Below are 24,219 nucleotides of genomic sequence, written 5' to 3'. Positions count from 1 at the left end.
CCTTCTGCTCCAATGGCTGATATTTCATGGATATGATCCTGTAACACAAATTAAATTTTATTGCACTGGGTAATCAGTGCTCCTCGCAGATATCAGGACAGTCAGTAAGTTGTACAGCAGCCATGCTTAAAACATTAATTTTGAGATGCTCATTTGCAATGGGGTCATATTAAAATTAAATCCAATAAATTGTGAACTGTTTCTTTCATAAGGATTTGAAGAAAAAGGTACTATGCAAAGTTAAAAAAAATATTCCACTTATTTCGACTACTTTTATTTTTAGAAATACTACAAGCTTTTACTGTAGTTTACTATAAACATGCTCTGAACACCTTTTCTCACATTATTCTTCTTTGTCACATGTGGAAAAATTCAGAGCATCGAGAAAATGAGCTTTCTAAAAGAGCTGAGAAATCTGATACTGCACTTTCAAGCAGTTTCTTTTATTCCCATATTATTTTCCCCCAAATTCCCCACCTGGAAGGTAAAATGCCCTCAAGAGAGCATAGAAATGCTTTAAAATACAAACACAAAAGCAAGTGTATTCAAAATGTTATTAAAACATATGCACAGGTGGGTGGCTCCTTTCAGAATGGACTTGGAATGAAGTTGGGCCAGTGTTCAGAGGACTGTGCTGCTGCAAGTCCTGCAAAGCTTTGTGCCCAGTTCCCGGAGGGAATCCCCATGAGAAGCAAACAAGTGACCAAATTCTCTCCCTAAACTGAGCTTAAATGAGCAAATTACATTTGGCCTAATAAGCATAGGAAAAACTTCAGCTTCCATTTTGGTTTTGTTACCTGATGGCAGCCCGTGTGAAACGGACTTGTGTGAAGGACACAGAGCTCCTTCAACCACAGTGCACACAATATTGAAGACATTTAATCCACAGAGCATCAGAACAATTCCAACCCATCTCTCACAAAGAATCCATTGTAGAGAACAAAATCCCTTTGTACTTCAAAGTGGGCTCCAAAATCCCTTCTACAGAGGGAAAGCAAGGGAGCAGTGACAACTGTGCAGGGCACTCAGGCACTCTGAATCCAGCAGCAAACCACAGGAGCCATTCAGATGAAAACAAGATCATCTTTTGACTGTGCTCTTTCCATGGAAAATGAGGAGGATGTGTCAGTTCGCCAGTTCCTCATGTGCAGGGTTGGTCTGCAGCTGATGGCAGCAGGCTGAGATACAACTCAGCCACTGCCTGGGCCAGTGGAAGATCATGATTTCAGCTCGTCGCAAGCACTACAAGGGTGGATAATACAGAGCCTTCAAGCCACTGGCTCTGCATTATTCTGAGACATAACAGTGTCCCTCAGACACTGCTCACATGGAGCGTTTTAATAACCAAGAACTTGTGAAGGCTTCATCTTCTGGAAGAGCCCAGAGAACAGTGCAGCTCATGAGATTCAGAGGAAAGGATTCCATATAATTTCTCCAGGGTGTTGGTATAAAGAAACATACATAAAAACTGTAAAATATTAGCATTGTTCCTGACAGGATTGTCTTCCAAAACGAACAGACAAACAGGCACACACCACCAATAAGGAAAAAGATAAAATTAATTCTGTGCCTCTGACATAGCAGTTCTTAATCTTGGGTTCATGACATGCAACTACAATGAGTAATTTTATTGGGGAAAATAATGGCTATGATGAGATCTACAGAAAAAATTTAGGTAACCAGAGAGCACAAAAGCTTGAAAACCGTTGTTCCACTAGAGGACTCAACTTGTGAAAAACCTGGCACCAGAGAATATTATTAATTTCTCCCCAATAAGGACTGAAGGTAGTGGCTCTGAATTAACACTCCCACCCACTCCCAGGGTCAGTGTGGCTGCGCAGGGGCTGACACTGCTGGTGGTTGTCACAGGGATAAAAGGCAGCCAGTCCCACGGTGTCAGGGGATGGATGGGAGCACTGTCTAAGTCAGAGCCGGGCTGTTTACTCCACAAGAAGGAGGCTGGTTTATGGGGCCATGTTGCAGGGTCACTTAAAATCAATGTTCTCTCCAAGGGAAGCGAAGGCAAGGAAGATAGAGGGAGGGACTGTGTTTGCTACCAAGAAATTACATACTGCCTGGCCAGCCTTTCTCACAGTTTTCTGGGCACTGAGGGCAGGTTTTCCATAACTCTTGGAAAAACAAGGAACGAGCAGAAATTCATATTTGTGAAGTTATCTTGAGAGTCACGGGATTGGAAGGGGTGAACACTATTAAAATTACACTCTGTTTCTCAAAGACATTTAATCAGGGCTTTGTCCTCTTCCCCCCTACACCTACTAGTCCTTAGCTGAATCTCCCTTTTGATTAACTTAACTCCAGGCTCCCAGTCTTTTTGTTTTAAAGCTGCAGAAGCAACTCATTCCTGACAAAACACAAAATGGACAAGGAAGTGCAGATAAAATGAAGGTAACAAAACATGTCAGTTGTGTGTCTGTGATCCACCACTCGCATCCAGAAATCAAACCTGTCACTGCATTACTAGGATATCATTCCCCAGTTAACTCTCTCTTAAATCCTTCCCAATTTCACTTGAATGACATACATCCTATGCATTTCTGTAGATCTCTACCTCCTATCACACATTAAAGATGTTCCACCCCATAATTAAGCAGCCACTTTATTAAATACCACTGTGAAGTTTTTAATGGAACCAAATGGCAATTTTGGGGGCTGTGAAACATGCATTAGTAAAAAAGTTTGGAAGCACTGCTTCAGGTCATAAATGGGCTCTCAGCTTGCCTGTTGCTGATCCATGCATTGCAGGTTCACAGTTTGACTCTGTTTCATTGGAGTTTCTTATCCCAACTCATCTTCTGAAGAGAACACAAAATTAACTACCGGCTTCTGTGGGCACATTCCTTTTACACAACTCAACAGACCTAATCTAAAAGAAGAGACCTGTGAAGGTCCTGTGGCTCAGACAGGGGAACTTAAAATTCTTCCCAATATAAAATCCCACTATTGTCTATAAGGGTTCATTCCTTGCATCAGCTAAAAACACTCAACTACTTCCACTGAAACAAATGCCATTACCTCAGTTTAAATGGGGTCCACTACAGACGAACCACGGTCACAATATTTTATTCCAAAAGCTCTTGCTTTCCCTCCATGATGGCTGAGCACAAAGCAAGGACCTAGTTCATATGATATCAGTCCAAGTTTCAGAGTTTTTATCCGCTTAGCTGATCAATGACTATTTTTATTTGCACATCTCAAACAGGCAAAAGCCCTTTTTGTTTACTGGCAGGTCACAGTAAGGTTTAGCAGCCATGGCAAAATATTACAACTGAGGTACTTGGAATGTTGTGGTCAGCTTTATCCTTGACTTACGTGAAGTCAACCAATTACAGCTCTTTTTTCCCCCTCTGTAAGTAAGTTCACTCTTTATTTCATGGGGGAATCTAAAAGTTGAACTATGCTTCTGTGAGAACTAGGACTCTGCAGAGAGGACTGAAAATATATACATATATATTTATTAAAATGTTTGTTATCACATTTGTTTCTAAATGGACCTCCTGAGAAACACTTGAAATCAAATAGGGTAGTGTTCAATTTACCGTGCTACAAAGAAAAAGTCAGAACATCCACAGATTAGCTATTAAGGCAAACATAAAGTACCTCAAAGCAGTTACAATCTTAGATAGCTGGTCTTTTAAGGATTTTTAAAGGAAGATAACTTTTTAAGTTGGGGTGGTTTTTTTTTGGCTGATGAGCTGAGGTAAATACATTGACTATGTAACATCAATGAGAGAAGCATTTTCTAAAATACAGAAACCAAGCCAAGACTCTGTAAACATCCTTGTTAATGCTGGAATTCCTATTTTTGACACCTCCGGTAAATAGCTCAGTGTGATGCCTACAGCAAGACAAGAGCAAAGTGTTTCCCCTCTTTAACTGCAGCCCCTGGTTTTAGAGTGTTCAGCAGGAAAAGTGTGCACGTCAGCATTCTCCCAGCTGGCTCAAGGAGATTTAATTTACGCCAACCACAGAGTGACTGTGATTGCTCTCTGAGATGCCACAGCATGAAAACTGAAGGGTGGGGGTTAAACAAGCAGCAATGCACACCAGATGTCTGAGGAGGACATCTGAAAGAGCCAGAGCACAAGGAAGCATATTAAAAAAAAAATCCCCTTCAATGCCATAAATATTTATACTAAATCTGAGAAACTGGCTGAGTTCAAACTTGTCCTATATGAATCATAGAGCATTTCCCTCGCCTCATCTTCATTTAGTGTGTTCTGGATAAAACCTCCACAAAGGAGGTGCCACAGTTATGTCAACTTCTTTTTCTATATGCAAAGAGCACTTTTTGTAGAGATCCTGCTTTAGAAGATATTACTTCCCAAAGAATATAAACTGAACAACTAAATAGTCCTATTTTACTTGGCCAGCTCTTGTGTGGCATTTACTGATCTTCCTAGATAATTTAGATTCACAGAAATAGTTTCCTTTTGCCTGGACAACTTTAATTTTCTTCATAGGGCCATTTAATTACAATAAGCAAAACGTCACAAAGAAAACAATCCCAATTCAGTAATCTGGAGCCAAGAGACCGTAATTTCCTGAAAGGGTCTGCTCTGAAAGTGTCCAAACCTGCGAATTTCACAAATACCTGAATTTACTTTCAGAAGTAAGACCTACCAAACATTAGCAATTAAATAAGAAAACTGAAAATCCCAATACCAACTCTGAAGTGCAACCACAGTGTTTTGATGCCATTAGTAAAACAAGTAAATATTCACTTATTCCTAAAAGACAACAGCTATTTCAAAAGATCCATTTAGCAGCTTTGGTTTTCACTCTTCTTATGCAAAAGATTGCTGGGCTGGCCATTTGGTAGATGGTAACTATTGCTAATCAGTTGTTCTGGGATTTTTAGTTCAAACAAAACATCATAAATGTTCCAATACTGGATTATATTCCCATACCACAGTGCCATTCCTATCCTGGGCAAAAAAATGGTAGGCTTATGTACTAAATCTCTCTCACATCTACCTACAAACCACGTTTAAAGGCAAAAAAACCCTATTTCTGTATGCTGAGGAATAAATATTCAGTCTCATAAACAAGGGAAATGCAATGCTGAGTGGTTTCCATGTCTGCCCTGTCAAATGGGTTTCCAGGAAAAACTACTGCTTTTTAAACACAGCTAGGTCCAAACTCTTCCTGGGAGAGCAAATATATTTCCTGGAACCTGCTAGTGACATTTGAAAGAACAGAAAGAAAGTTATACACTACAATGCCTGATTCTCACAGCTGACAAGGAACACTCCAAACTGCTGAGGAGTGAAAAAGTACAGGTCTTTAAATAATCAGAGACCCTTGTAACAACAAGTATTATGAAAAGAAGTAAATAAGCTGGCACCTACCTGCCGAAGACACCCTTCTCTTCCTCCCCGTGTGCCACAAAGGTTCTAACATTCCACTTTATCCAAAATATTACCTACCTCCATCCATGTACACCACACTATGGATGAGCTTTTCCTCCAAAACCAAAATGAGGTACAAAGTGCCACATAACATTTAGGGAGGGAAAAGCTGGACTGCACCAAGTGTTGCTATGTTTAACAAGTTCTGGTTTTTAACACTAGCAGCAAAAAAGTTTAAATGCAAAGAAAAAGAGGAAAGTTACTTTAAAAAAATTCTGATGCCAAACAGTGCCATGAAATTTAGGCAAGGAAACATTCTAAACTCTTGTTTAAAAAAAAAAATCTGATACCAAACAGTGCTGTGAAACTTAGGTAAAGGAAACATTCTAACATCCATTTCACACTTTTGTCCCCACCACCCTGAGATTTTCAGGACTGACATTCCTATTAAAACTAGAGCTCTGAAGATCTTTGATGAAGACCCATCATCTCACTGAGGTTTCTAGATGACTTCTTTCTTTGGCTAGAACCAATGCCATGGTGGTCCCAGGAACACCATTACCTCAACTTCACCAAGGTTACACAGGAAGAAGCTGTACAGAGATCTTTCCTAACAAGGAAAGGCCTTTTCTAAGGGAATGGCCTGAAGTTGTGTCAGGGCAGGGTTAGGTTGGATCTCAGGAAAAGGTTCTTCCCCCAGAGGCTGGTTGGACACTGACCAGGCTCCCCAGGGCAGTGGGCACAGCCCCAAGGCTGCCAGAGCTCCAAGAGGGTTTGGACAACACTCTCAGGCACATGGTGGGATTGCTGGGGTGTCCCGTGCAGGGCCAGGGGTTGGACTAGGTGATCCTGATGGGTCCACTCCAACTCAGGAAATTCTGCGATTCTCTGATCTAAAGTGCTCCAAGCTTGACTGACCCTACAATCAGTGCCAGACTACTCTTGCTATTAAGACTCTCCCAACTCCATCCATCTGTAACATGAGGTTGACAAGTGGACAGAGATAACCCTAATTAAGAGCTCAACTGCCTGTTCAATGCACTGGATGATCCACCTCTCCATCCCACCAAGGCTCCCAGGATACACACCAGTGCTCACCAAGCTCCACACACCATTAGGTCCACTTGTAGAGACAGGCATGAGAATGTCCTCTCTCTCTCTCTTAAGAAAAGCTGTCAGATGAAGTACCCAGGAAAATCTGCCTCCAGGAAACCCAAAGGGAGCACGGTGGTGTGTATGTTACTGCAATCCCAGCTTCAGTGCTCACACAGCAGCAGCCAGCAGCACTGTATCCCAGAGCCAGTTGTCCCCCAAAGGCAGGGCTGTCACCCAGAGGGAAGGGAACAATGCCTCTGTGTGTCCGGCAACTGCTCCGTGCTCATTTGCAAAGCAATTTCCAGGGAGATGATACAGACTGCATGAGGAAGGGAAAACTGGCTGCCTTTAAAGAAGAAATTAAAACCAAAATCACTTCTGATTCTTTAGCGTTGAGAAAGTATAATACCATTTTTGTAAACACGTCTCCAGAAACTTGTGTTCACCACTACCTTATACCATTATCAGGGAGAAATTATAGGCTCTGTCCTGCTGGATTACTGTTAGTGTAAACAACTTTGCTAAACTGCTTGGCACATTGTCTGCATGCAGCATGTTCAAACTCTGTAGCCTATTCAGCCAAAATCAAATATAAAGGCCCATCTGTATTAATCCTCAAGAAGAAATTAATAGACAGCTATTTTCATGCAAAGCAGAAATTTTAAAAAGGCAAACCTGATACATATGGATGAACTTTTCCATTCATAATTTTAGATGCCACACAGTGAAGACTGTTGTTTAAGGTTTATTTTTTCTCTAACAGTTCTCCATACAATACAGTGCATTGTTCAAACTCTGGAGCAATTTAAGCTTTTTCAATGTCTCCTAAAATCCCTGGATTTATATCCAAAGAGACCTGGCACTGTAACAAATTTGACTTGTGAGTAAAAAGTTACAGCCTTTAAGCAAAGTGCTCATTAACACAGAATTCAACTTACTGCTACAAACTTCACTACCTTTTATCTCAGAAAAAAACGTGTTGCCTATCTTATCTACTGAAAGCTGTGGGATAACACTCTACTATATTTACGTTTTTAATTTCCTTGTTTGATTTCTCAGTGCAAATGCTGAACTAGCATCCAGGGTGAGGAGAACAACAGAACTCCAGGGGGAAAAAAAAAAAAAAAAGCTTGAGTATGACCTATCCTGCCTTTGATGAATGAGGAAAATAAACTGAATTTTGATGTCATTACTGAAGAGGATATTCCCAACTTCATGTTAGGAGGAAATGAGTAAGAAAAGGCCAACTGTGAACTTGGGGCTCTTTGTTTTTTCCTGTAGATAAAAGACATTGAAAAGGCAAACCCCACAAAATGTTCTATAAATGGGGAACATTTTGTAGGTGCATCTTAATTTACATGGCTTTGAACAGAAATTTTACACCGAATTACAAATAAGAACACTTAATTCACCGTGAAGGAGATTTTTATCCCATTCTTAATAGAAGAATAGTGCTAAAGTCATTTTATATATTTAGAAACTAAACCAAATAATACAAGAAAGTGATGTTAAAAATCCAGAGAAAAATGCAAGGTCAGCAAAAACAGCTGACTGAAACTATTCTTTAGAACTTAAGAAAACACATGACATTTCATTAAAAAGCAAATGAAGCTTGCAGAATGCATGTGGGACTCCTCATCTGATACCAAACATCTGAACTGGCCTTTTGGGGAAGACAGACACATATTCAGAATGCCTTGCAGTGCCCTGAGAAGACACACAGCTATGCAAGCTCAGTGCTGTGGCCAAGTAATGCTTCATTGTTACAGGAAGGCAGTGAAAAAATTATGTAATATGCCACTAACTAATGTAAGCTGTCCTGAAACCAGAAAGGGGTGTTCTTCCAAAAATCTGGATCCAATTTTCTTCATTAAAAAAAAAATATCTAGTCTTCTGGACTGTCCAGAGAACTCTGTATAACTATTTCAAGTGCTCCAAGTCTCGTAACATGCCTGGGGGATTTCTTAGCATCTTATTGCATTTCTTTATACCTTTCCCAGCACAGCATTTCCAGCCCTGAGAATGCACTAATAACCCAAAGCATTTGAAACTGGGGGAGAGAGGAAGACAGAATTCTGCCTTCCAACACACAACCATCTGTACACTCCCTCGGATAAACAACAGAATGAAACAAATCTGCTTGGAGACTGCACCTCCTCATACATATTCTATTGGAAATGAGGAGCCAAAACTTGCTGGACAGAGTCAAAGAGCCGGATCACCTGAGATTTGTTTTCTTTAACTCTGAGCACTCCATTACCTCACACACAAGGCTCTCTGAGAAAGAATATTAAGCTGACTTTAAGTGAGTTTCCATTGCAAAACAAGATGCAGATGTTCTACCTCTGAATACATGCCCAGATCAAGTGCCTGTCATTTGATCCGAAGCTCTGGGAACGCCAGGCTGGTACAGAATGGTTCTGCTCCCTGGCCTTTGCACCTCAGCGAGGACAGCAGCCTCCCAAGAGTTTTCTGATGCCTCTGAGCTCATTAGGAAGAAAACAATGACATGAAAGCACTACTCATTAAACTGGCCATTGTTGATAACTGGCAGCAAATGTTTAGTAGGAGAATATCAGATGTATTAATACTACAAATCAGCATCCAGATACCGAGTCAACAATTCTCTATTTCTTCTTTTCTTTCCTATTGCACCAAATATATATTAAATAAAATTGCTTGAAATGATTGATCATTGCTAATATAACTGTCCTTTTCTCATTGGTGAAGACTAAACATTCTTATTTGATTGATTTAAAATCAAAACAAAGGGAAACAAAACTCAAACGTTCTTTTCTGTGCAACTTGATAAAAAAACCCACCATGTTGTTAAAATTCAGATTTTCCTCCAAAAGCACTAATCAGAGTTAAGATTATCACGGGGCATCACAAGGTGCTCAAAGCCAGTAATAAGATTAAGGAAACACTCAAAAGGGCACAAATTATATGTGTAAAATAATCCTGAGGAAAGGAAATGGCTTTATTCTGTGGTTCAAAGCTATGGACCCCCTTCTTACCTCATCTCGGGTTATAATCCTTTTCCTGGCTGTGGCTGCTTTAATTACATGAGTGTACAGAACTTCCCAAGTGTTGAAGCTAGAAAGTCACCTCTAGAGATCATCTAGTCCAAACCTCCTGCTCAAAACCAGGACAGGATGCTCAGGGTCATGCCCAGACAGGTTTTGAGTATCTCCAAAGACGGAAACTCCATAACCTCACTGGGCAACCTGTGCCAGTGCTACACAATCTTACAGTAAAAAAAACAAAAAAAGGAATAAAGAGCAAAAGTATGTTTGAAGAAACAGTCAACTTCAATTCAGGTTTCATCTACAAAGCCATCAGGTAAATCTACAACACACTGTTACCTCTTAAATGTTAACGGGAGAACTTCTGATCTCCCATTTCTCCCCCAGCCTCAGCAAAATGATGCTTTTCTGTCCACAAAGCAGATCTCATCTATGTTAACATCATTTACATTCTTCCCCCAGACTAGCCAAAATCAGAAATTGTTTTATGAACTAAACAGCACTTGGACAATGTTTCCATACTTGCTGGAGTGTGATCATGAATGGCACAACTTAGCAACCTCCCGGAGGTTCCTGGGAGGTTCTTGCACCTACCAGCCAAGGAAGACTATCCCAGTGCTGGCATTAACTCAATAGCCTGGAGCTTACAGATAACAAATTGCTATCTGTGACTCTTGCTGGGCAAGAAAAAGCAGGACTCATCTTGGGCTGTAAATTATACTCTTATATTCCATGTCAAACTAAAGGGCCGCCAAATGCACATGATGGAAGAACTCTTCCTGTTTCTGTGTTCCAACACATCTCTTATCCACAAGGTGCAGCTACAAATCAATGGCACATAGTTCCAGTGGCTTGTGTCAGAGATGAAAGATTAAAATCACTAGTAAACCTCATAAAATGATACTGACACATTTCACCAGTAAGCAAAACCAACTGTTTCAACAGAGAATCTAAAGGAATAAGGAACCCATCTCACTTCTATCCTGCGGTATATAGGCCCTTCATTCTTTCCTCTGAACCTATTTTCCCATCATACAATGTATTTGTATTTTGTCCTACTCCAAAAGTACTTTTCAGGAAGGTACCTATTTATAAGTAGTTGAAGTGTGACATCCAGTAAATGCTAATTCATTGAGTTTGAAAGGACACTTTGTTGTCAATATAGTTACTACTGCGGCAGTGCCTTTGAAAAGACAAGATCCATCACTGCTGACACAACTCACTTATAAATGAAATAGTATGACAGAGGCCTAGAAGATCTGTAGGCATCTCTAAAACACTCTTTGAGTTCAGTGCAGATGTTGCCAGTATTTATACTTTTTAAGCCACTGGGATATAAACACTTCACTATAAACACCACTGAAGTTTTGCTTTTCTTTTCTTCATTTTGTGTGTGTTTATTTTAGTGTTAAAAATGTTAACTTCAAGAATAAGGAAAAAAGCAACAGATGTTTAAACTAAACAAAAACTGGTCCAATAGAGTGTACTTCTTAAGCTGTTCTTTTGCTTTTGAACTATTAAAGCTAAGATCCGGTTAAATAACAATTACTGGAGAAAAGGGTGGGGAAAAAAGGGGCTGGAAAGAATCTCCCATAAATACTAGGCATAATTACAATGAATTGAACTAATGAGCCAAAATTACAGGTCAACAAACTTAGTCAACAAAACACTCAGAAACTACATAAATAAAATTCTGCATACAATGCTATGGTCTTCATCGGAAGTTATTGTTTCCAAAGAAAATACTGGTTACTGTAGAGAGCAATGAAGAAGTTAGTTTCCTGCAAGTTGTTTTACTTTATTTATTTTCTTTAAAACTAGTTTTCTTATGCTAATAAAGAAAGGATAAGAAAGAGTTTGGAAATCCAACTCCATTGAAACCCAGCTCTATATTTTTCAGCTCAATCTTCTGTAAAAGAGCTTTACTCAAATGAATATACACCTATTCATGCAGGAAAGAAAAAGAAGAAAGAAACCAAAATAAAAAGAAACAAAGATACTAACAGTTCAACAGGGAGCCACTCCACTTCCTGAAGGGAAGAAATGTGGCCATGCTGGTTTAGTGATAGAAAAGACTATTTTCCAAAGTGAGATTCAGCTCCCTGTGTTCTGGCCTGGCCTGGCCTGGAGTATGACCAGATATCTCCTGGGCCTATGTATACTCCATATTGTTTCTTTCCTGACAACTACAGTAAGATTATTTTCCAAACGAACATGGAAAATGTTTCTGCTGAATCAGAAAGAAAAAAAAAATTGCAGTGCTTGTGTGTGGCTACAGTGAAAACAGTTCTACTGCCAAGCTGAATTAGCTCTGTGGTGCCTTTCTTTCCAGGCAAAGCCAAGCCATAACCACTTCTTCGAGACGCACGTAGAGAAAAACTCCACTAGATTAAGAAACTGATTTTGCCCTGTTACCTCAGGCGCCTTCCCAACAGGGCTCTGAATGCTGACAGTGTGCAGATCAAGCGCCAGCCTACCCTGGATGGAGGCGACACCAGGGAAACTCAGCGCCGGGTTCCAGGAGCACAACCCGCGTTGTGTAATTCCCGGCGGGGGCCGGAGCGCGGGGCGGTGCTGGGGGAGGAGAGGAGGGGACGGAGCGGCCGAACAATGGACACGGCCCCGAGGGGGACACGGCGGGGCTCGGCCTGGACACCGAGCCGTGCCGGGCAACGCCGGGGGACCCAGGCGGGAACTCGCCCGTTCTCGCACCGCTTCTCCCACAGCTCCGGGAGCGACGGACAAACCCCCACCCGCACCGTGGGCCTTCAGTCTGAGCAATCCTGCCTGTAGGAAAAAGTAAAGTTGCCGCTGAAAACTCGTCTTGTAAAAAAGAACAGAAAAACCAAATGAAGAGAAAGAAATTCCTGCCCTCAAAGCTCTGACAACAGCCCGCGGGGTGTCCCACACCGCCGGCGCCTATCTCCAGAGGGAACACTACCGCTGACAAACAACAGCAAACAGCGCTCGGCGAAGGGATCTATCCCATCCCCCGTGGAAGGGAAGCACTGCCTTCCCGTGGAAGGGATCCATTACCCTCCCGTGAAAAGGCACCATTACCTTCGTAGCACAGGATGCCGATATTGTTGTTCATCTTGTCCAAGTACTGGTAGTTCAACAGGTCCATCCTCATAAACAGCATTTATCGAGCTGGCGGAGAGGACCGGCTCGCTCGCTCTGGCCCGGGCTCAGGGAGGGGGAGGCGGCCGGGCAGACGGTGCCGAGGCTTTCCCGGCTCCCAAACTCCAGCAGCGCGAGGCCCAGCCTGGAGCGGGTCGGGACGGGGAGCGTGGGTTCCACCGCACACGCTCCTCTGCCAGCCCGCCGAGGGGTAACGCGCAGCGGGGACGGGGGGCTGTGCGAGGGCTTCCCACTGCTTTTTTCAAGTTTGTTTGCTTGGTTTTTTTGTAAAAAAAAAAAAAAGTGGAAAAGCAAAGCAAACCCGTCGGGAAAAGGCGGCAGGGGAGACAAGGGAGGGCAGTTCCCGGGGGGGGGGAACCCGCTGCAAGCGCCGGCGCTGACAGCGGCAGTGCCCGGCACTGCCCGCCGGGGCCCCGCTCCGATCCCGACCGCGATCCCGATCCCGATCCCGGTCCCGGCCCGCCTCCCGCGCACGCGCGGCCGCTCGGATGTCGGGGATGCTTTGTGCACCAGATCAGCCCAAAAAGCGCCCAGTGTCGGAGCTGGGGCGGGGGGGCTGGAGGAGGAGGGAGGGCCGGCCCGGGGCCGCGTCAGAGCGGCGCTCACAGGAAACACCGCCCGGGAGGAGGAGGAGGAGGCGGCTGGTAGGGGAGGAAGCCGCAGCCGCGGAGCTGAGGGGCCTCCTCCGGGCACGGGCACAACCCAGCACACAGCAACTTTTGGGCCGGATGCTGATCCTTCTGTTTAAAACTAATCCTGACTCTTCAGCTCCTTTTTCATTCCCTAGCACGGTCTCACACATCCCAGTGCCTTACCGTGAAAAATAATGTGGTTCTACAGCAACAGGACAGAACATCAGCCCTGGAATCACAGACTGCTATCACAGGAACGATAAATGGAATCACAGAAATGAGAAAGACAATAAAAATTAAAGGCACGTGGTACAGTGGCCGTTTCCTCGTATATATAGTTTTTATATATATAGTTTTAAAAGGTTTCTGTCTATGCATATAAACAGGCACTGCACACATTGATGCGATTCTGTCAGGGCACAGCCACATTGGATTTTTTAAGGGCTATTAGTGGTTAAACATTCTGGGCTCTGGATCTTTAGCAGCTGCCAAAGCTCCAGTTAGATGACAGAAATGATGATGCTTTGCAGTAACCGGAAAGAACACCGACACACAGCAACGTTTTGGTCAGATGCTGATCCTTCTATTTTAAACTAATTCTGACTCTTCAATGCCTATTTCATTCCCTAGAACGGCCTCAAATATGCCTTACAGTGAAAAATGGTGGTGCCTTACAGAGGAAAATAGTGGTGCCTTAAAGTAACAGGGCAGAACAGCAGCTCTAGAATCACAGAATGGTATCACTGGAATGATAAGTGGAATCACAGGAACTAAAAAGACAATTAAAATTAAAGGTGCGAGGTACAGTGGCCATTTTCCCATGTATATAGTTTATATATATAATTTAAAAAGGTTTCTGTCTATGCATATAAACAGGCACTGCACACATTGCTACGATTCTGTCAGGGCACAGCCACATTAGATTTTTTAAGGGCTATTAGCAGTTAAACATTCTGGGCTCTGGATCTTTAACAGCTGCCAAAGCTCCAGTTAGATGACAGAAATGATGGAGATTGGTGCTGCAGCCCTCTCATCTCAGGATGTGGTCTCTCCTTCTGCACTTCCAACCTTGATCATAAAGGCTCTGGCTGCTTATACAGATGTGTGTGACTCATCCTGAGAGGGCAGAATATCTGCATGGGTGTAAGCATGTGCTATCCCTATGGGCATCAGTCTGCATTTCCTGCAGCCCATCAGCACCTGAAGTCTGGGCTGATAGGAAGAGACAAACACTGGGGAAGTTTGGTCCAAGACAAACAAAAAAAGCTAATGGAGTCCTAATCTTCCTTCTGCCCTCTTAGGCTTGGAGGCTCATCCCTGCCTCTCTGGGACAGAGAATCTTCATCGTACACATGAGAGCAGACAGTGAGAACCAGTAAAACATTTTCATTTCCACCCTGAGAACATGACATGACAGAGGCAACTTGTGGAGTCCCATTTTGTGATGGTATTTTGAAAATTACTGCTTGAATGCTCTGGGTATTTCAGTAAACAAGGTAGCTAGTTTACTTAAAATTTACTACTGGTATCTACTGAATCTTCTAAGGAAGATTGCCTAGAACCTAGATAAGGTTTCTCCTCATTTGAGATACACAAAGCAGTCCTGTGTGTTACCTACCTAGGTGCTTCAGCTGAAGGAGAATGGCCACTAACAGTGCTGAATTCAACACAGCAAGAAACAAAGCCCCTTGGCTGGGGAGTGGAAGGTTAAGAAGCCCTTTATTGATTATTTATATACAAGAAGGGCACTCTCCTAATTGGAAATGCTATTAATCTACACTACTTTAACATGGTGTAAAAACTTATAGGTACTTAGTGCTGAGGCAACAGCACTTTTCTTGGATGGTACCTAATAAAAAGGTTGCAGTTGTTTTTTCACCTCACAGGATTGGTTACTGCAAAAGTTGCAACCAGGCAGACCAAAGTAGTGCATAGTATTTTCTAGAAAGAGAAATATTTTTAATAATGAAAAGCTCATTAAGATTTTTAAGTAGGGGCCTGGAAGTTTTGCATAGCAGACCATATTGTGCATACTCAAAGATATTCTACACCATTGCATCAAATTAAACCGGCCGTCTAATAAAGGCACCAAGAGATCTTAGCCCTTTAAGATATAAACTGCAATAAAAATCCACACCTACAACGTTAACAAAAGAGAGGCTCATTTCTTCACCATGAAATGCAAGTTTCTTACATAAGTATACAGAATATTTTGGGGACAATATTTTGATAGGTACAGTTTTTAACATAGAGAGCATCCCTGAATTTAAACTAATGCTACACTTTTATTGGATACTTAGGAAGGATAAGAAAAGTATTTAATTTTTCCAATTTAAAATGCTTAAATCTTTCTGGGAGGTGCAGGTGACGAGAAAGAAAAGAAAACACTGTTTTTCTACGCTCCTTTAGAGCACGGGCCTACAAGACAGGGTGTGCACACTGTGTTAGCTACACATGGGCATAACAGTTCCAAGGCCAATATGAATTCTCCTCTATATTCAAGGACATATATTTCTTCAAGCTGTTTGGAAAAGCATGGTTGGGTATTGTCCACAAACCACTGAATACTCAGTAGTGCTGTCCAGACACCAATAAATAAGTTAATTCTTCTTTATGAGACCAGTTGTCACTGGTGTACAGGTTTTTAGGCAGTAATGATCACTGTTATGTGAAATGGCTTTCAGCAGCACAATACACTCTGATTGGACTTGTCAAATGTTGTGTAATGAACAACTCAGATGTTTCACAATAAATAATAATAAATTGGTACCAAACACTGGGAGCTTTATGAACTTCTAAATTAAAATATCTACGCTGAAAATAAGGTAAAGCCTAGTGAAATAATGGGGGGGGGAATTATCAATGTAAACATATCTCTTATATTACATTTTAAATCCAAAATCCATTCATAGGAACCCCTTCTTCGAAAGAAAACTTATCAGCTTAACAAATTCAAGTCCAGCAGACATTAACTTTAAATACTGCCAAGGTCACTATAAAGTACTTGATTCCTGTCAACAAATTCTTGATCCAGATTGCTCTAAACAAGTGTTGATTGTTCATCAAACACTTCACCTGTCTGAGAGACCTTCCACTGAACTGCAATCAATAATCAATGCAGTGTAGGTTGGATGGAACCTACACTGAAAAACAAGCTATTAACATCCACCAGGACCTTCGTTAGTTCCTTCTGTTCTTCTACATATTGATCGTTGCAAACACAGTTACAAGCTGTAGTATCTCTGCTTCATGCTAGCTGGAGTACTTCCCACAGGATTGCACATTTTTTCCTTCTGTCAGGCAGATAAACACCCAGATCTATAGATCAAATGTTAAAACACTAGAACTTTAACACAACAGCATCCCCTAGAGGTAACAGGAAATCCACAGGGCTTGGAATCACTGGGGACTTCACATGGGAGTTGATTCTATTATCTCACATAGCAGATAGAGAGTGATCTTCTGGTTCACTTTAATACAGGAAAGCAAATTCAGTTTTCACACAAGAATGTCCTATCACAGAAGTGTACTGAAGCAAGGATAGCAAAATACAGGGAAAAAAAAAGATGGTTCTAATGAGTAGAAAAATCACCGTTGTTAAACCCAGGTGACTAAAAGTGTCTTTTGCCAGTTAGTCATACAGTAGTTTGGGTTGGAAAGGACCTTAGAGATCATCTAGTTCCAAGCCCCCTCCATAGGCAGACACCTGCATTAGTCCATGCATTAGGGTGGAGTAAAAAGATTTCTGTGCCCTTCTACAGTTCTCACAATAAGAAAATACCAAATTCTCTCTCGGAGCATACAGTGGTGTAAAGCACCTGGAGCAGTGGACTCAACCTTCTCAGCTCCACATATTTTCCCTGATCTGGCTTTTTTTCAGACAGATAATGTCCCTCAGCAGCTGGAGCGCATCAGGGGCACCCTCACTGCATCTCTCCCAGTTTCTTTTCATCTGAACACATCTAGTCCATGGCTGAGACCCCTCTGTGATGCAGATCAAAGAAGGGTAATCAGGAGGTTCACTCTGAAAGCAAACATCTGCCCCAACGAAAGCACTGGTGTGGATGTACCAACAGCTGAGGAGAACCACAAAGCATCTTTCAGATTTAAAAAGAGCTTGAGAAACTTACCTTTCCGAAGTTACAGTGCATGTCATGAGTGTTATTGAGTCGCTGGTTCCTAATGCTGATAAAACTTCTCCATGATAAAAACACACAGGCCTGTCTTATTTGAGCAATACTAGGACTTCTTATAAAAATCACAGAGCCACAGAATATGCTGAGTTGGAAGGGACCCACAGGGATCATCCAGTCCAACCCCTGGCCCTGCACAGGCCCATCCCCAAGAGTCACCCCCTGTGCCCCAGAGGATCAGCCAAACCCTCCTGGAGCTCTGGCAGCCTTGGGGCTGTGCCCACTGCCCTGGGGAGCCTGGGCAGTGCCCAACCAGCCTCTGGGGGAAGAACCTTTTCCTAATGTCCAGCCTAAACCTCCTCTGCCACAACTTCAGGCCATTCCCTTGAGTCCTGTCACTGGTCCACACAGAGAAAAGATCAGTGCCTGCCCTTCCTCTTCCCCTCATGAAGAAGCTGTAGAGTGCAATGAGGTACAATTGTACATATTCGTTATTTGAATTTTTGCAGGGAAAAAATCCTTAATATATCAAGTCTATAATATCAGATTTGACAGTAAGAGTTTATATGGTTTTGACAGCACTTAAACATACACTGAGCTGCTTTAGAACAAATGTTTTCAAGCAAGCTACCACGGAGCTCTGCTGCCTGCCTTTTCTTCGCTGCCCTCAGCCAATGGACCACTGCCCTTCCCCGCCCTCTCCTCCCTCTTTATTCTCACAGTTGCTGCTGCCTCAGGCAGTAGTGCTGAAGAGCCTGAGAAAATGGCTTTGGTGCAGTTTTATCAGCTTGGCCTCCACTCCACACCACACAACATCTTTCAGTGGGAAAATGGCATCACTGGACAAGAATCAACAGCACAAAAGAGAGATAACTGAAATTTCAGCCTTGATCATCAGTAAAGAACAGCTATTTATACAGTGACCGATTTTGCAACTGAGAGAAAAAATAGTCTTTATAGAGGTGAGACACTCTGGTGTGTCTGTGTAACCACGCAGTTCTGCTCAGTATAATTCCATTTTTGAGCGGACAATTATCTGCTGCAGCTCCTGAGGTCAGGACACTGCATCTACTGATACCTCAATATGTACCAAGGAGGTAGTGGAGGAATAAAGTAAGAGCACTTAAAAACAGGTTTTACCTTTTTTCTTTAACTAGGAAATGAGCAATTTTGAGTTGCCAGCTGCTAGGTGGCGATGTGCCTGAAGAAAAAAGGTTGCTTTTCTTCTTCCGTGCACTCCACTGCAAAACTGCTGCGCTTCACTCCTCAATTCTTGTATTTCAGTTAGAATACATTTCTCAGGGAAAAACAAAACAAAAATTCTCCTTGAAGCAAGATGGGTTGTTTGCTCTGAAATACATTCAGATTGGATGAGGAAATACGTTTAAAATGGATTGAACACACAGGAAGTTGTGTTGATGCATTATAAGAAAAATGACATTTAAAGTTCCTTGCAAGCAGCTATCTCACAGCTGTGCCTCTGACACCCACAGAGAGCAAAAGACAACTCAGCTCTGCTCAGTGAGTCAGATACCACAAAACATACCAACTTTATACACTTCTTATGAAGCGTTAAGTACTGACAACTGCACCAGTGAACAGAAGGTATCAAAACACACATTCTTTCATATGTGGACTCTTCCTTTTTTTTTTTTAATCATAAAGGTACATTGCAAATAGATTTTAATCATAAACTACCTACTTCCTTTCACAGCCTTAAAAAAAAATAAAGAAAAAAGCCCTACCAGTTAGACCATCTCTGAATAAAGTTAGTGCTTGTCTTGTTGTTTTACCTGTCCTTCGCTAGCTGAAGGTTTCAAAAACATGCCAGACATTATAAAACACAAAAGATGTTCTTGCTATTATCAGTGAAGCTTCTCAAGAATGAAATAGTAGACTTACACCCAATATTAAGTTGTAACAAAATAATTTGTATATTCTTTCATTATTGTCATACCCTAACTTACTCAATGTTGCTTCAAAAACCCAAACATAGTATTATCTAGTAAGGAATTCTGTTTATGAGTGTGTATGTGTACTGGACTCACAAACTGCTGAGTAACTTAGGTTAGGAATCACTCTACTCCCAGTAGGACCAAGCCAACAGGCACCCTGGCTCCATTTCCCACTGAATAAAATCCCAGAGAAACCAAAAATATCGTGATGTCCAAGAATATCTGGAGTTGCAAGCTCTTCTAGGGCCCAGGAATGGATGGTAATGGCTTGTCTGGACTGGCAGCTGGATTTTTATTATTAGTTTTTTAAAAATATCTTGCTGTACTGCAGATCTCATTCTGTATTAGTTTTTTGAAGACACTGATTTTAAACAGCATATCACTGTGAATGTAAATAAAAAATACAGATCACTTACTTGTAAACATTTAGAGATTTAGAACCAGCCATTTTATATCAGATCAAAAAACTCTGAGGCACTTAACAATTAACAAAGCTTTTTGGTTAATTAAATCCTGTCCTCATCAGCAAGAACCCTCTCCCTCTATCTTTCAGTTCCCACTCCCCATCATCCTCAGAAAGCCATTTGCCTCCCACCCCAAACTAAACACACCTGCTCTCATACCACAGCCCATTTTCACATGGGAACTGAGGACAGGGTGAGGGGACAGAAAATCCAGGGCCCAAGGGAGGGCACAAGCAAATCTTCCCCGAGCTCCCACTTGGGTTTGGTGGGGTTTTTTGGTAATAGCAGCATTAGCTCCATGGATGACTATATAAAATGGGCACAAAGGTCCCGTGTGAGGCCTCTAGGAGCAGCTGCTGCTCCAGCAGGTACTTTGTGTCTCCAAAAAGACACAGCTGGCAACTGGAAGGAGCCACTTCACTCCCATCAGTGGGATCACACTGACCCAGGACTTGAGCCATGTCCTTCCATCACCTTATGTTCTCTGGCTGTGGCACAAAAGCTGTAACTCCTGGTTGTTTCCAAGCTTAAAGTGCTTTTAAAAGCTTTTAATTGATGGTGAGCAGGGGCTTGGAAAGCACAGGATCTACTGTTCCTTCTGAACTCCAGAACTATTTCGCACCTGGCAAAGGCCGTGGGGCAGCCGAAGGAAGGAACCAGAGGATCACTTCCAAATGCTACCAGGTGGAACACGAATGAGAAAACTCAATAGCACCTGATTTATTCTGACCTCATTCCCTGAGTGCATGCTCAAACTGAGCAGCAGGCTTGAGATCAGGTTTACCAAGAATTTTTTTTCATTTCTCAGTGGTACCTTGCAATTCACAATTTGCTGGTGTTTTTATCTTTTTATTCTCTTAAGCTGGGCTGACAACACTTCAATAATGCAGCTAGAATACATAACAGATAAGTGTAGTTTATCTAGGCTGAAAAATTGTTATGTGCTAATTAAAAACTTGATAATCTTTCCTGTTATTTGCCTGCTAATATAAATTTCTGAAGGGTTGATGATAATCATAAACATAATTAAACTTGATCTACAAAGAGTCTCAAACACCATCGGAGCCTCCAGATGCAAACAGTGAAGTGCTAACTTTGCCATGCCCTGCTACTGTGCTAACAGGGCAAAGGAAACACTTCATCTTCTTCCAAGATGAAAAATGAGAAGATAAAAAAATGAGAGAGTATTAAAGAAAAAAGCCAATTCTAAAACAGCTTGATGCTGAGGCATCTCAAATACTTTTAACATAGAAAAGTTAGGAGCCAGCCCATGTTTAGAGGTTAGATTTCAAAATTACTGTGCATATCCCTCAGCTTTGGGAAGAAGCAAATCCAGTTTCCAGAACCCACTAATTACAGGGTTTAGATATAAAGCAAAGAGCTCTAAGATTACTAAAGTCTTTGAAAACATTTCCCCTTACAGCTCGCTTGGTGAGACATAAGATATATATATATATAAATACATATATATACACACACGCAGGGCCTAATTGAGCTTCGATGTCGACATATGTAGATCTGTGGAGCTGACCTTACTTGCACACAGACTAAATATTACAGTAACCCAGGTAACAGCCTTATAAATGAGATAAAATCCCAATGCTATCCCATGTAAAGTCAATCACAACTTTTCTTACGAAACAAATTTAATTTGGCTTCTAAATGTTAAAGCAATTACTTATCCTAAATGTTAAGATGAAAATATTAGTAAGTACCTATTACAGATCCCAATTTTATAACTTGCAACCTACTTCATTAACTTAAAATGAAATTTCACTGAAGTTCTAAGACTATTCTTTTCCAACCAAGGGTCTTGTTTTCTAATATTTTTAAAGTATTTGACCGCAATAAGTTGGTTTTTACCACATTAAGAAAAAAAAACCCAAACCCTAAACACGCTCTCACTTATCCCAAATTGTAGTGCTCATAAAAACCCAGCCAGCCAGAGAACAGCACCTTTGCTCGTGATACTGATGGATGTCCTCCGGATCAAATAGAAGAAAATAAGAAAAAAGGACCATGAAGTGTTGCTGTTGCATTGTTTAAAGTAGCATTACGAGAAAGAATATGTTGTAGCTGTACAGGATTTACACACACTCACACATACACACACATATGTGCATGTTATGTAACACGCATGTGGAATGTTAAAAATTGTACTAATTCTGCTGCCCACTGCAGAGGATGCCCTCACTGTCCATAAGCACAAATTCACAGGTCTCAGAGAAATAACACCCCCATCAGCCCCTGTATAAGGGAAAACCTCACAAAAGTAGTCGAGCTCTTCCTGTTCCAAAAAACAACCACCAGCTTCAAACATTCCTGCTTTCCACCTGTGAAAAGTACTAACAGTGAATAGGAAGCTGAAATCCTCCTTTTTCCAATGGATCAAAGTTACCATTTCCAATTCTACAGGTTCACACAAGGCAAGAAATTTTTCCTTCCAAAAGGGTCATTTTTAGTCTGAAACTCAGAGACTGCTGGAAATTCTCAATCAAAACTATCAACACTAGCTTTTCTTGTTCTGTATTTGCTGTTTTTACTTCAAAATGAAATAGAAATAAGAAGGATTAAATAAATTTTTCACAACTTGCATTAAAAAGACATTTATTTAATTGTTATTAACTTCCAGCTTTCTGACAGAACCACCAATTCTATATTTACATGTATTTCCTGTAGCTTCCCTGCTTTTCTTAGGGAACACAGTGCTCATGAGGATCACTCACCACCTTTAATGGAAGGGACCATTGCACAGCATGGAAAGTGTAACAGCAACATGGGGCTTCCAAACTGCAGTGCTAAAAATGCCATTTTAAACCCAAATGTTAGCTTTTCATTTCCATAAAGTCGTCAAACTTCCCCTATGATGAACACTGCCCATGTGTCAGGTTGTACTCAACTCTATTCAATGCCTCTCAAGCAAGACAAATAAAACATCCCCAAAATTTCCTCAGCCTTTTAAAGTGTTTCCCATTTTATCATTCTCTTTCACTTATCTACAAGCTTCTCTGTCTCCTTCCAACCATCTCAACACCTTTACTCCAGATTTGTTCTCCAACTGCCCTAAATTCCATCCTTCTCTTCCTGCTCTAAGAACCTACTTTTCTCATCAACCCCAACTTACCCAGAGCCTCCCATCCTCCCTCACCACGAATTCCCAGCCCTGCCCACCCAAAGTGTAATACTTTATAACCAAGGCTTTAAAATCCCCTCTGCCTGTTCCCCTCCAAAGCAGCCTCAGCTACTCAGCTCCTCTGCTTCTGATTGCTGCCAACCCTGGAGCTGCAGGACAGGCCCAAGTACGCACAATACCAAAAGATACACAATCCTAGGATACTGATAGCCCAAACATGAAGTCACAGGTCACACTCTTAGCCTTGCACTACCTTATCTCTCTTTGTCTTGGTCCTTTTCCTCTTGACTTTTTATTTCCTTTCTCTTGAACTACAGGTACTCTCAGCTACAGGAACAGGGACTCAAGATAAGCAATGTTTGCTTCTACTAACCTAGTGATACATCATCTTCTTCCCAAAGTGCTAAAAAAAGAGAGAGTCATCCTGGGTATACTGGAGTTCACATACTCCTCTTTCAAGAGCAGAGGGCAAAAAAGGCATTATTTTGTAACAGGACTGGTGGCTAAAGAGGAAATGGTCCCAGCAACTCCTTCTGATAAAGACTCCAATGCAGGTAAAATTCCCCTATAGACAGATCCCAGCTCCTAAGCAAGGAAAAAAAAAAACAGTTGTAGGAGGTGAGCTGAGCTAATTACATGAAGTCATATTATTGCCAAAAGTTCTGGGCTTGTTGTTTCCAGAAGTTAGAGAAAGCGAACTGTCATATGAAAACGATTGCTCGGGCTGCGCCAGGACAATTAAATAGGGAGTCACATCGCTGGCCTGAACTGCTGATTTGTTGAGACAATGATAAATGAAGAGGCAAATAGACACAACATGCACTGACAAGCATTTAAACCATGCATGAAAGTATGATATTGTATCCTCAAAATCAAAGGCTCTCAGTTTACAACCTTAATATTGAGCATAACTGACTTTATGTCAGTCTTGGTAACTGGTCTGGAAGCAAGACTGACTCCAAGGTGTGTGAGCAGCCCTGACTAACTGCTCCATGAGCCACATGGCACCAAAATGCACACGCACACACCCCCCCCAGGTGAAGTCTGGTTTTGTCAGCATTTTTAGCTGTGATTTTGTTTTAAAAGAAGTAGCACCAAAAAGGTTACAAAACGAAAAACAATACAACAACAACAAATCCTGAGCTGGAGACATCCTACTATTTCCACGACATGCCTTATGAAACATATCCTATGTTTAAAGGATATCATAGTGATTGTAAAAATCAAATACTGACAAGTTAAAAAATACCGGGAAAGGGATTTTTTGGGGT

The 24,219-nt window shown here is 41.7% G+C and overlaps 1 protein-coding gene across 2 annotated transcripts in view; it reads right to left on the bottom strand.

Annotated features, from left to right (window-relative positions):
• The window catches only part of VGLL4 (vestigial like family member 4), an 83,970-nt gene that overhangs the window by 33,633 nt on the left and 26,118 nt on the right, over positions 1–24,219 (bottom strand). The window contains exon 1 of one of the 2 annotated variants that reach the window (XM_027703119.1): positions 12,551–12,755. The exons of the other annotated variant lie outside the window; for it this stretch is intronic. Within the exon in view, the coding sequence (XP_027558920.1) occupies positions 12,551–12,632 (82 nt within the window). The 5' untranslated portion in view covers positions 12,633–12,755. Of the gene's footprint in view, positions 1–12,550; positions 12,756–24,219 lie in introns of those variants that run through there. 2 annotated transcript variants of the gene reach the window in all.

This window comes from Neopelma chrysocephalum, unplaced genomic scaffold, assembly GCF_003984885.1.
Source record: "Neopelma chrysocephalum unplaced genomic scaffold, ASM398488v2 Primary Assembly neopelma1_209, whole genome shotgun sequence".
NCBI lineage: Eukaryota > Metazoa > Chordata > Aves > Passeriformes > Pipridae > Neopelma > Neopelma chrysocephalum.
Note: the sequence above shows the minus strand (reverse complement) of the source record. Positions and strands in the feature narration are given on the sequence as shown.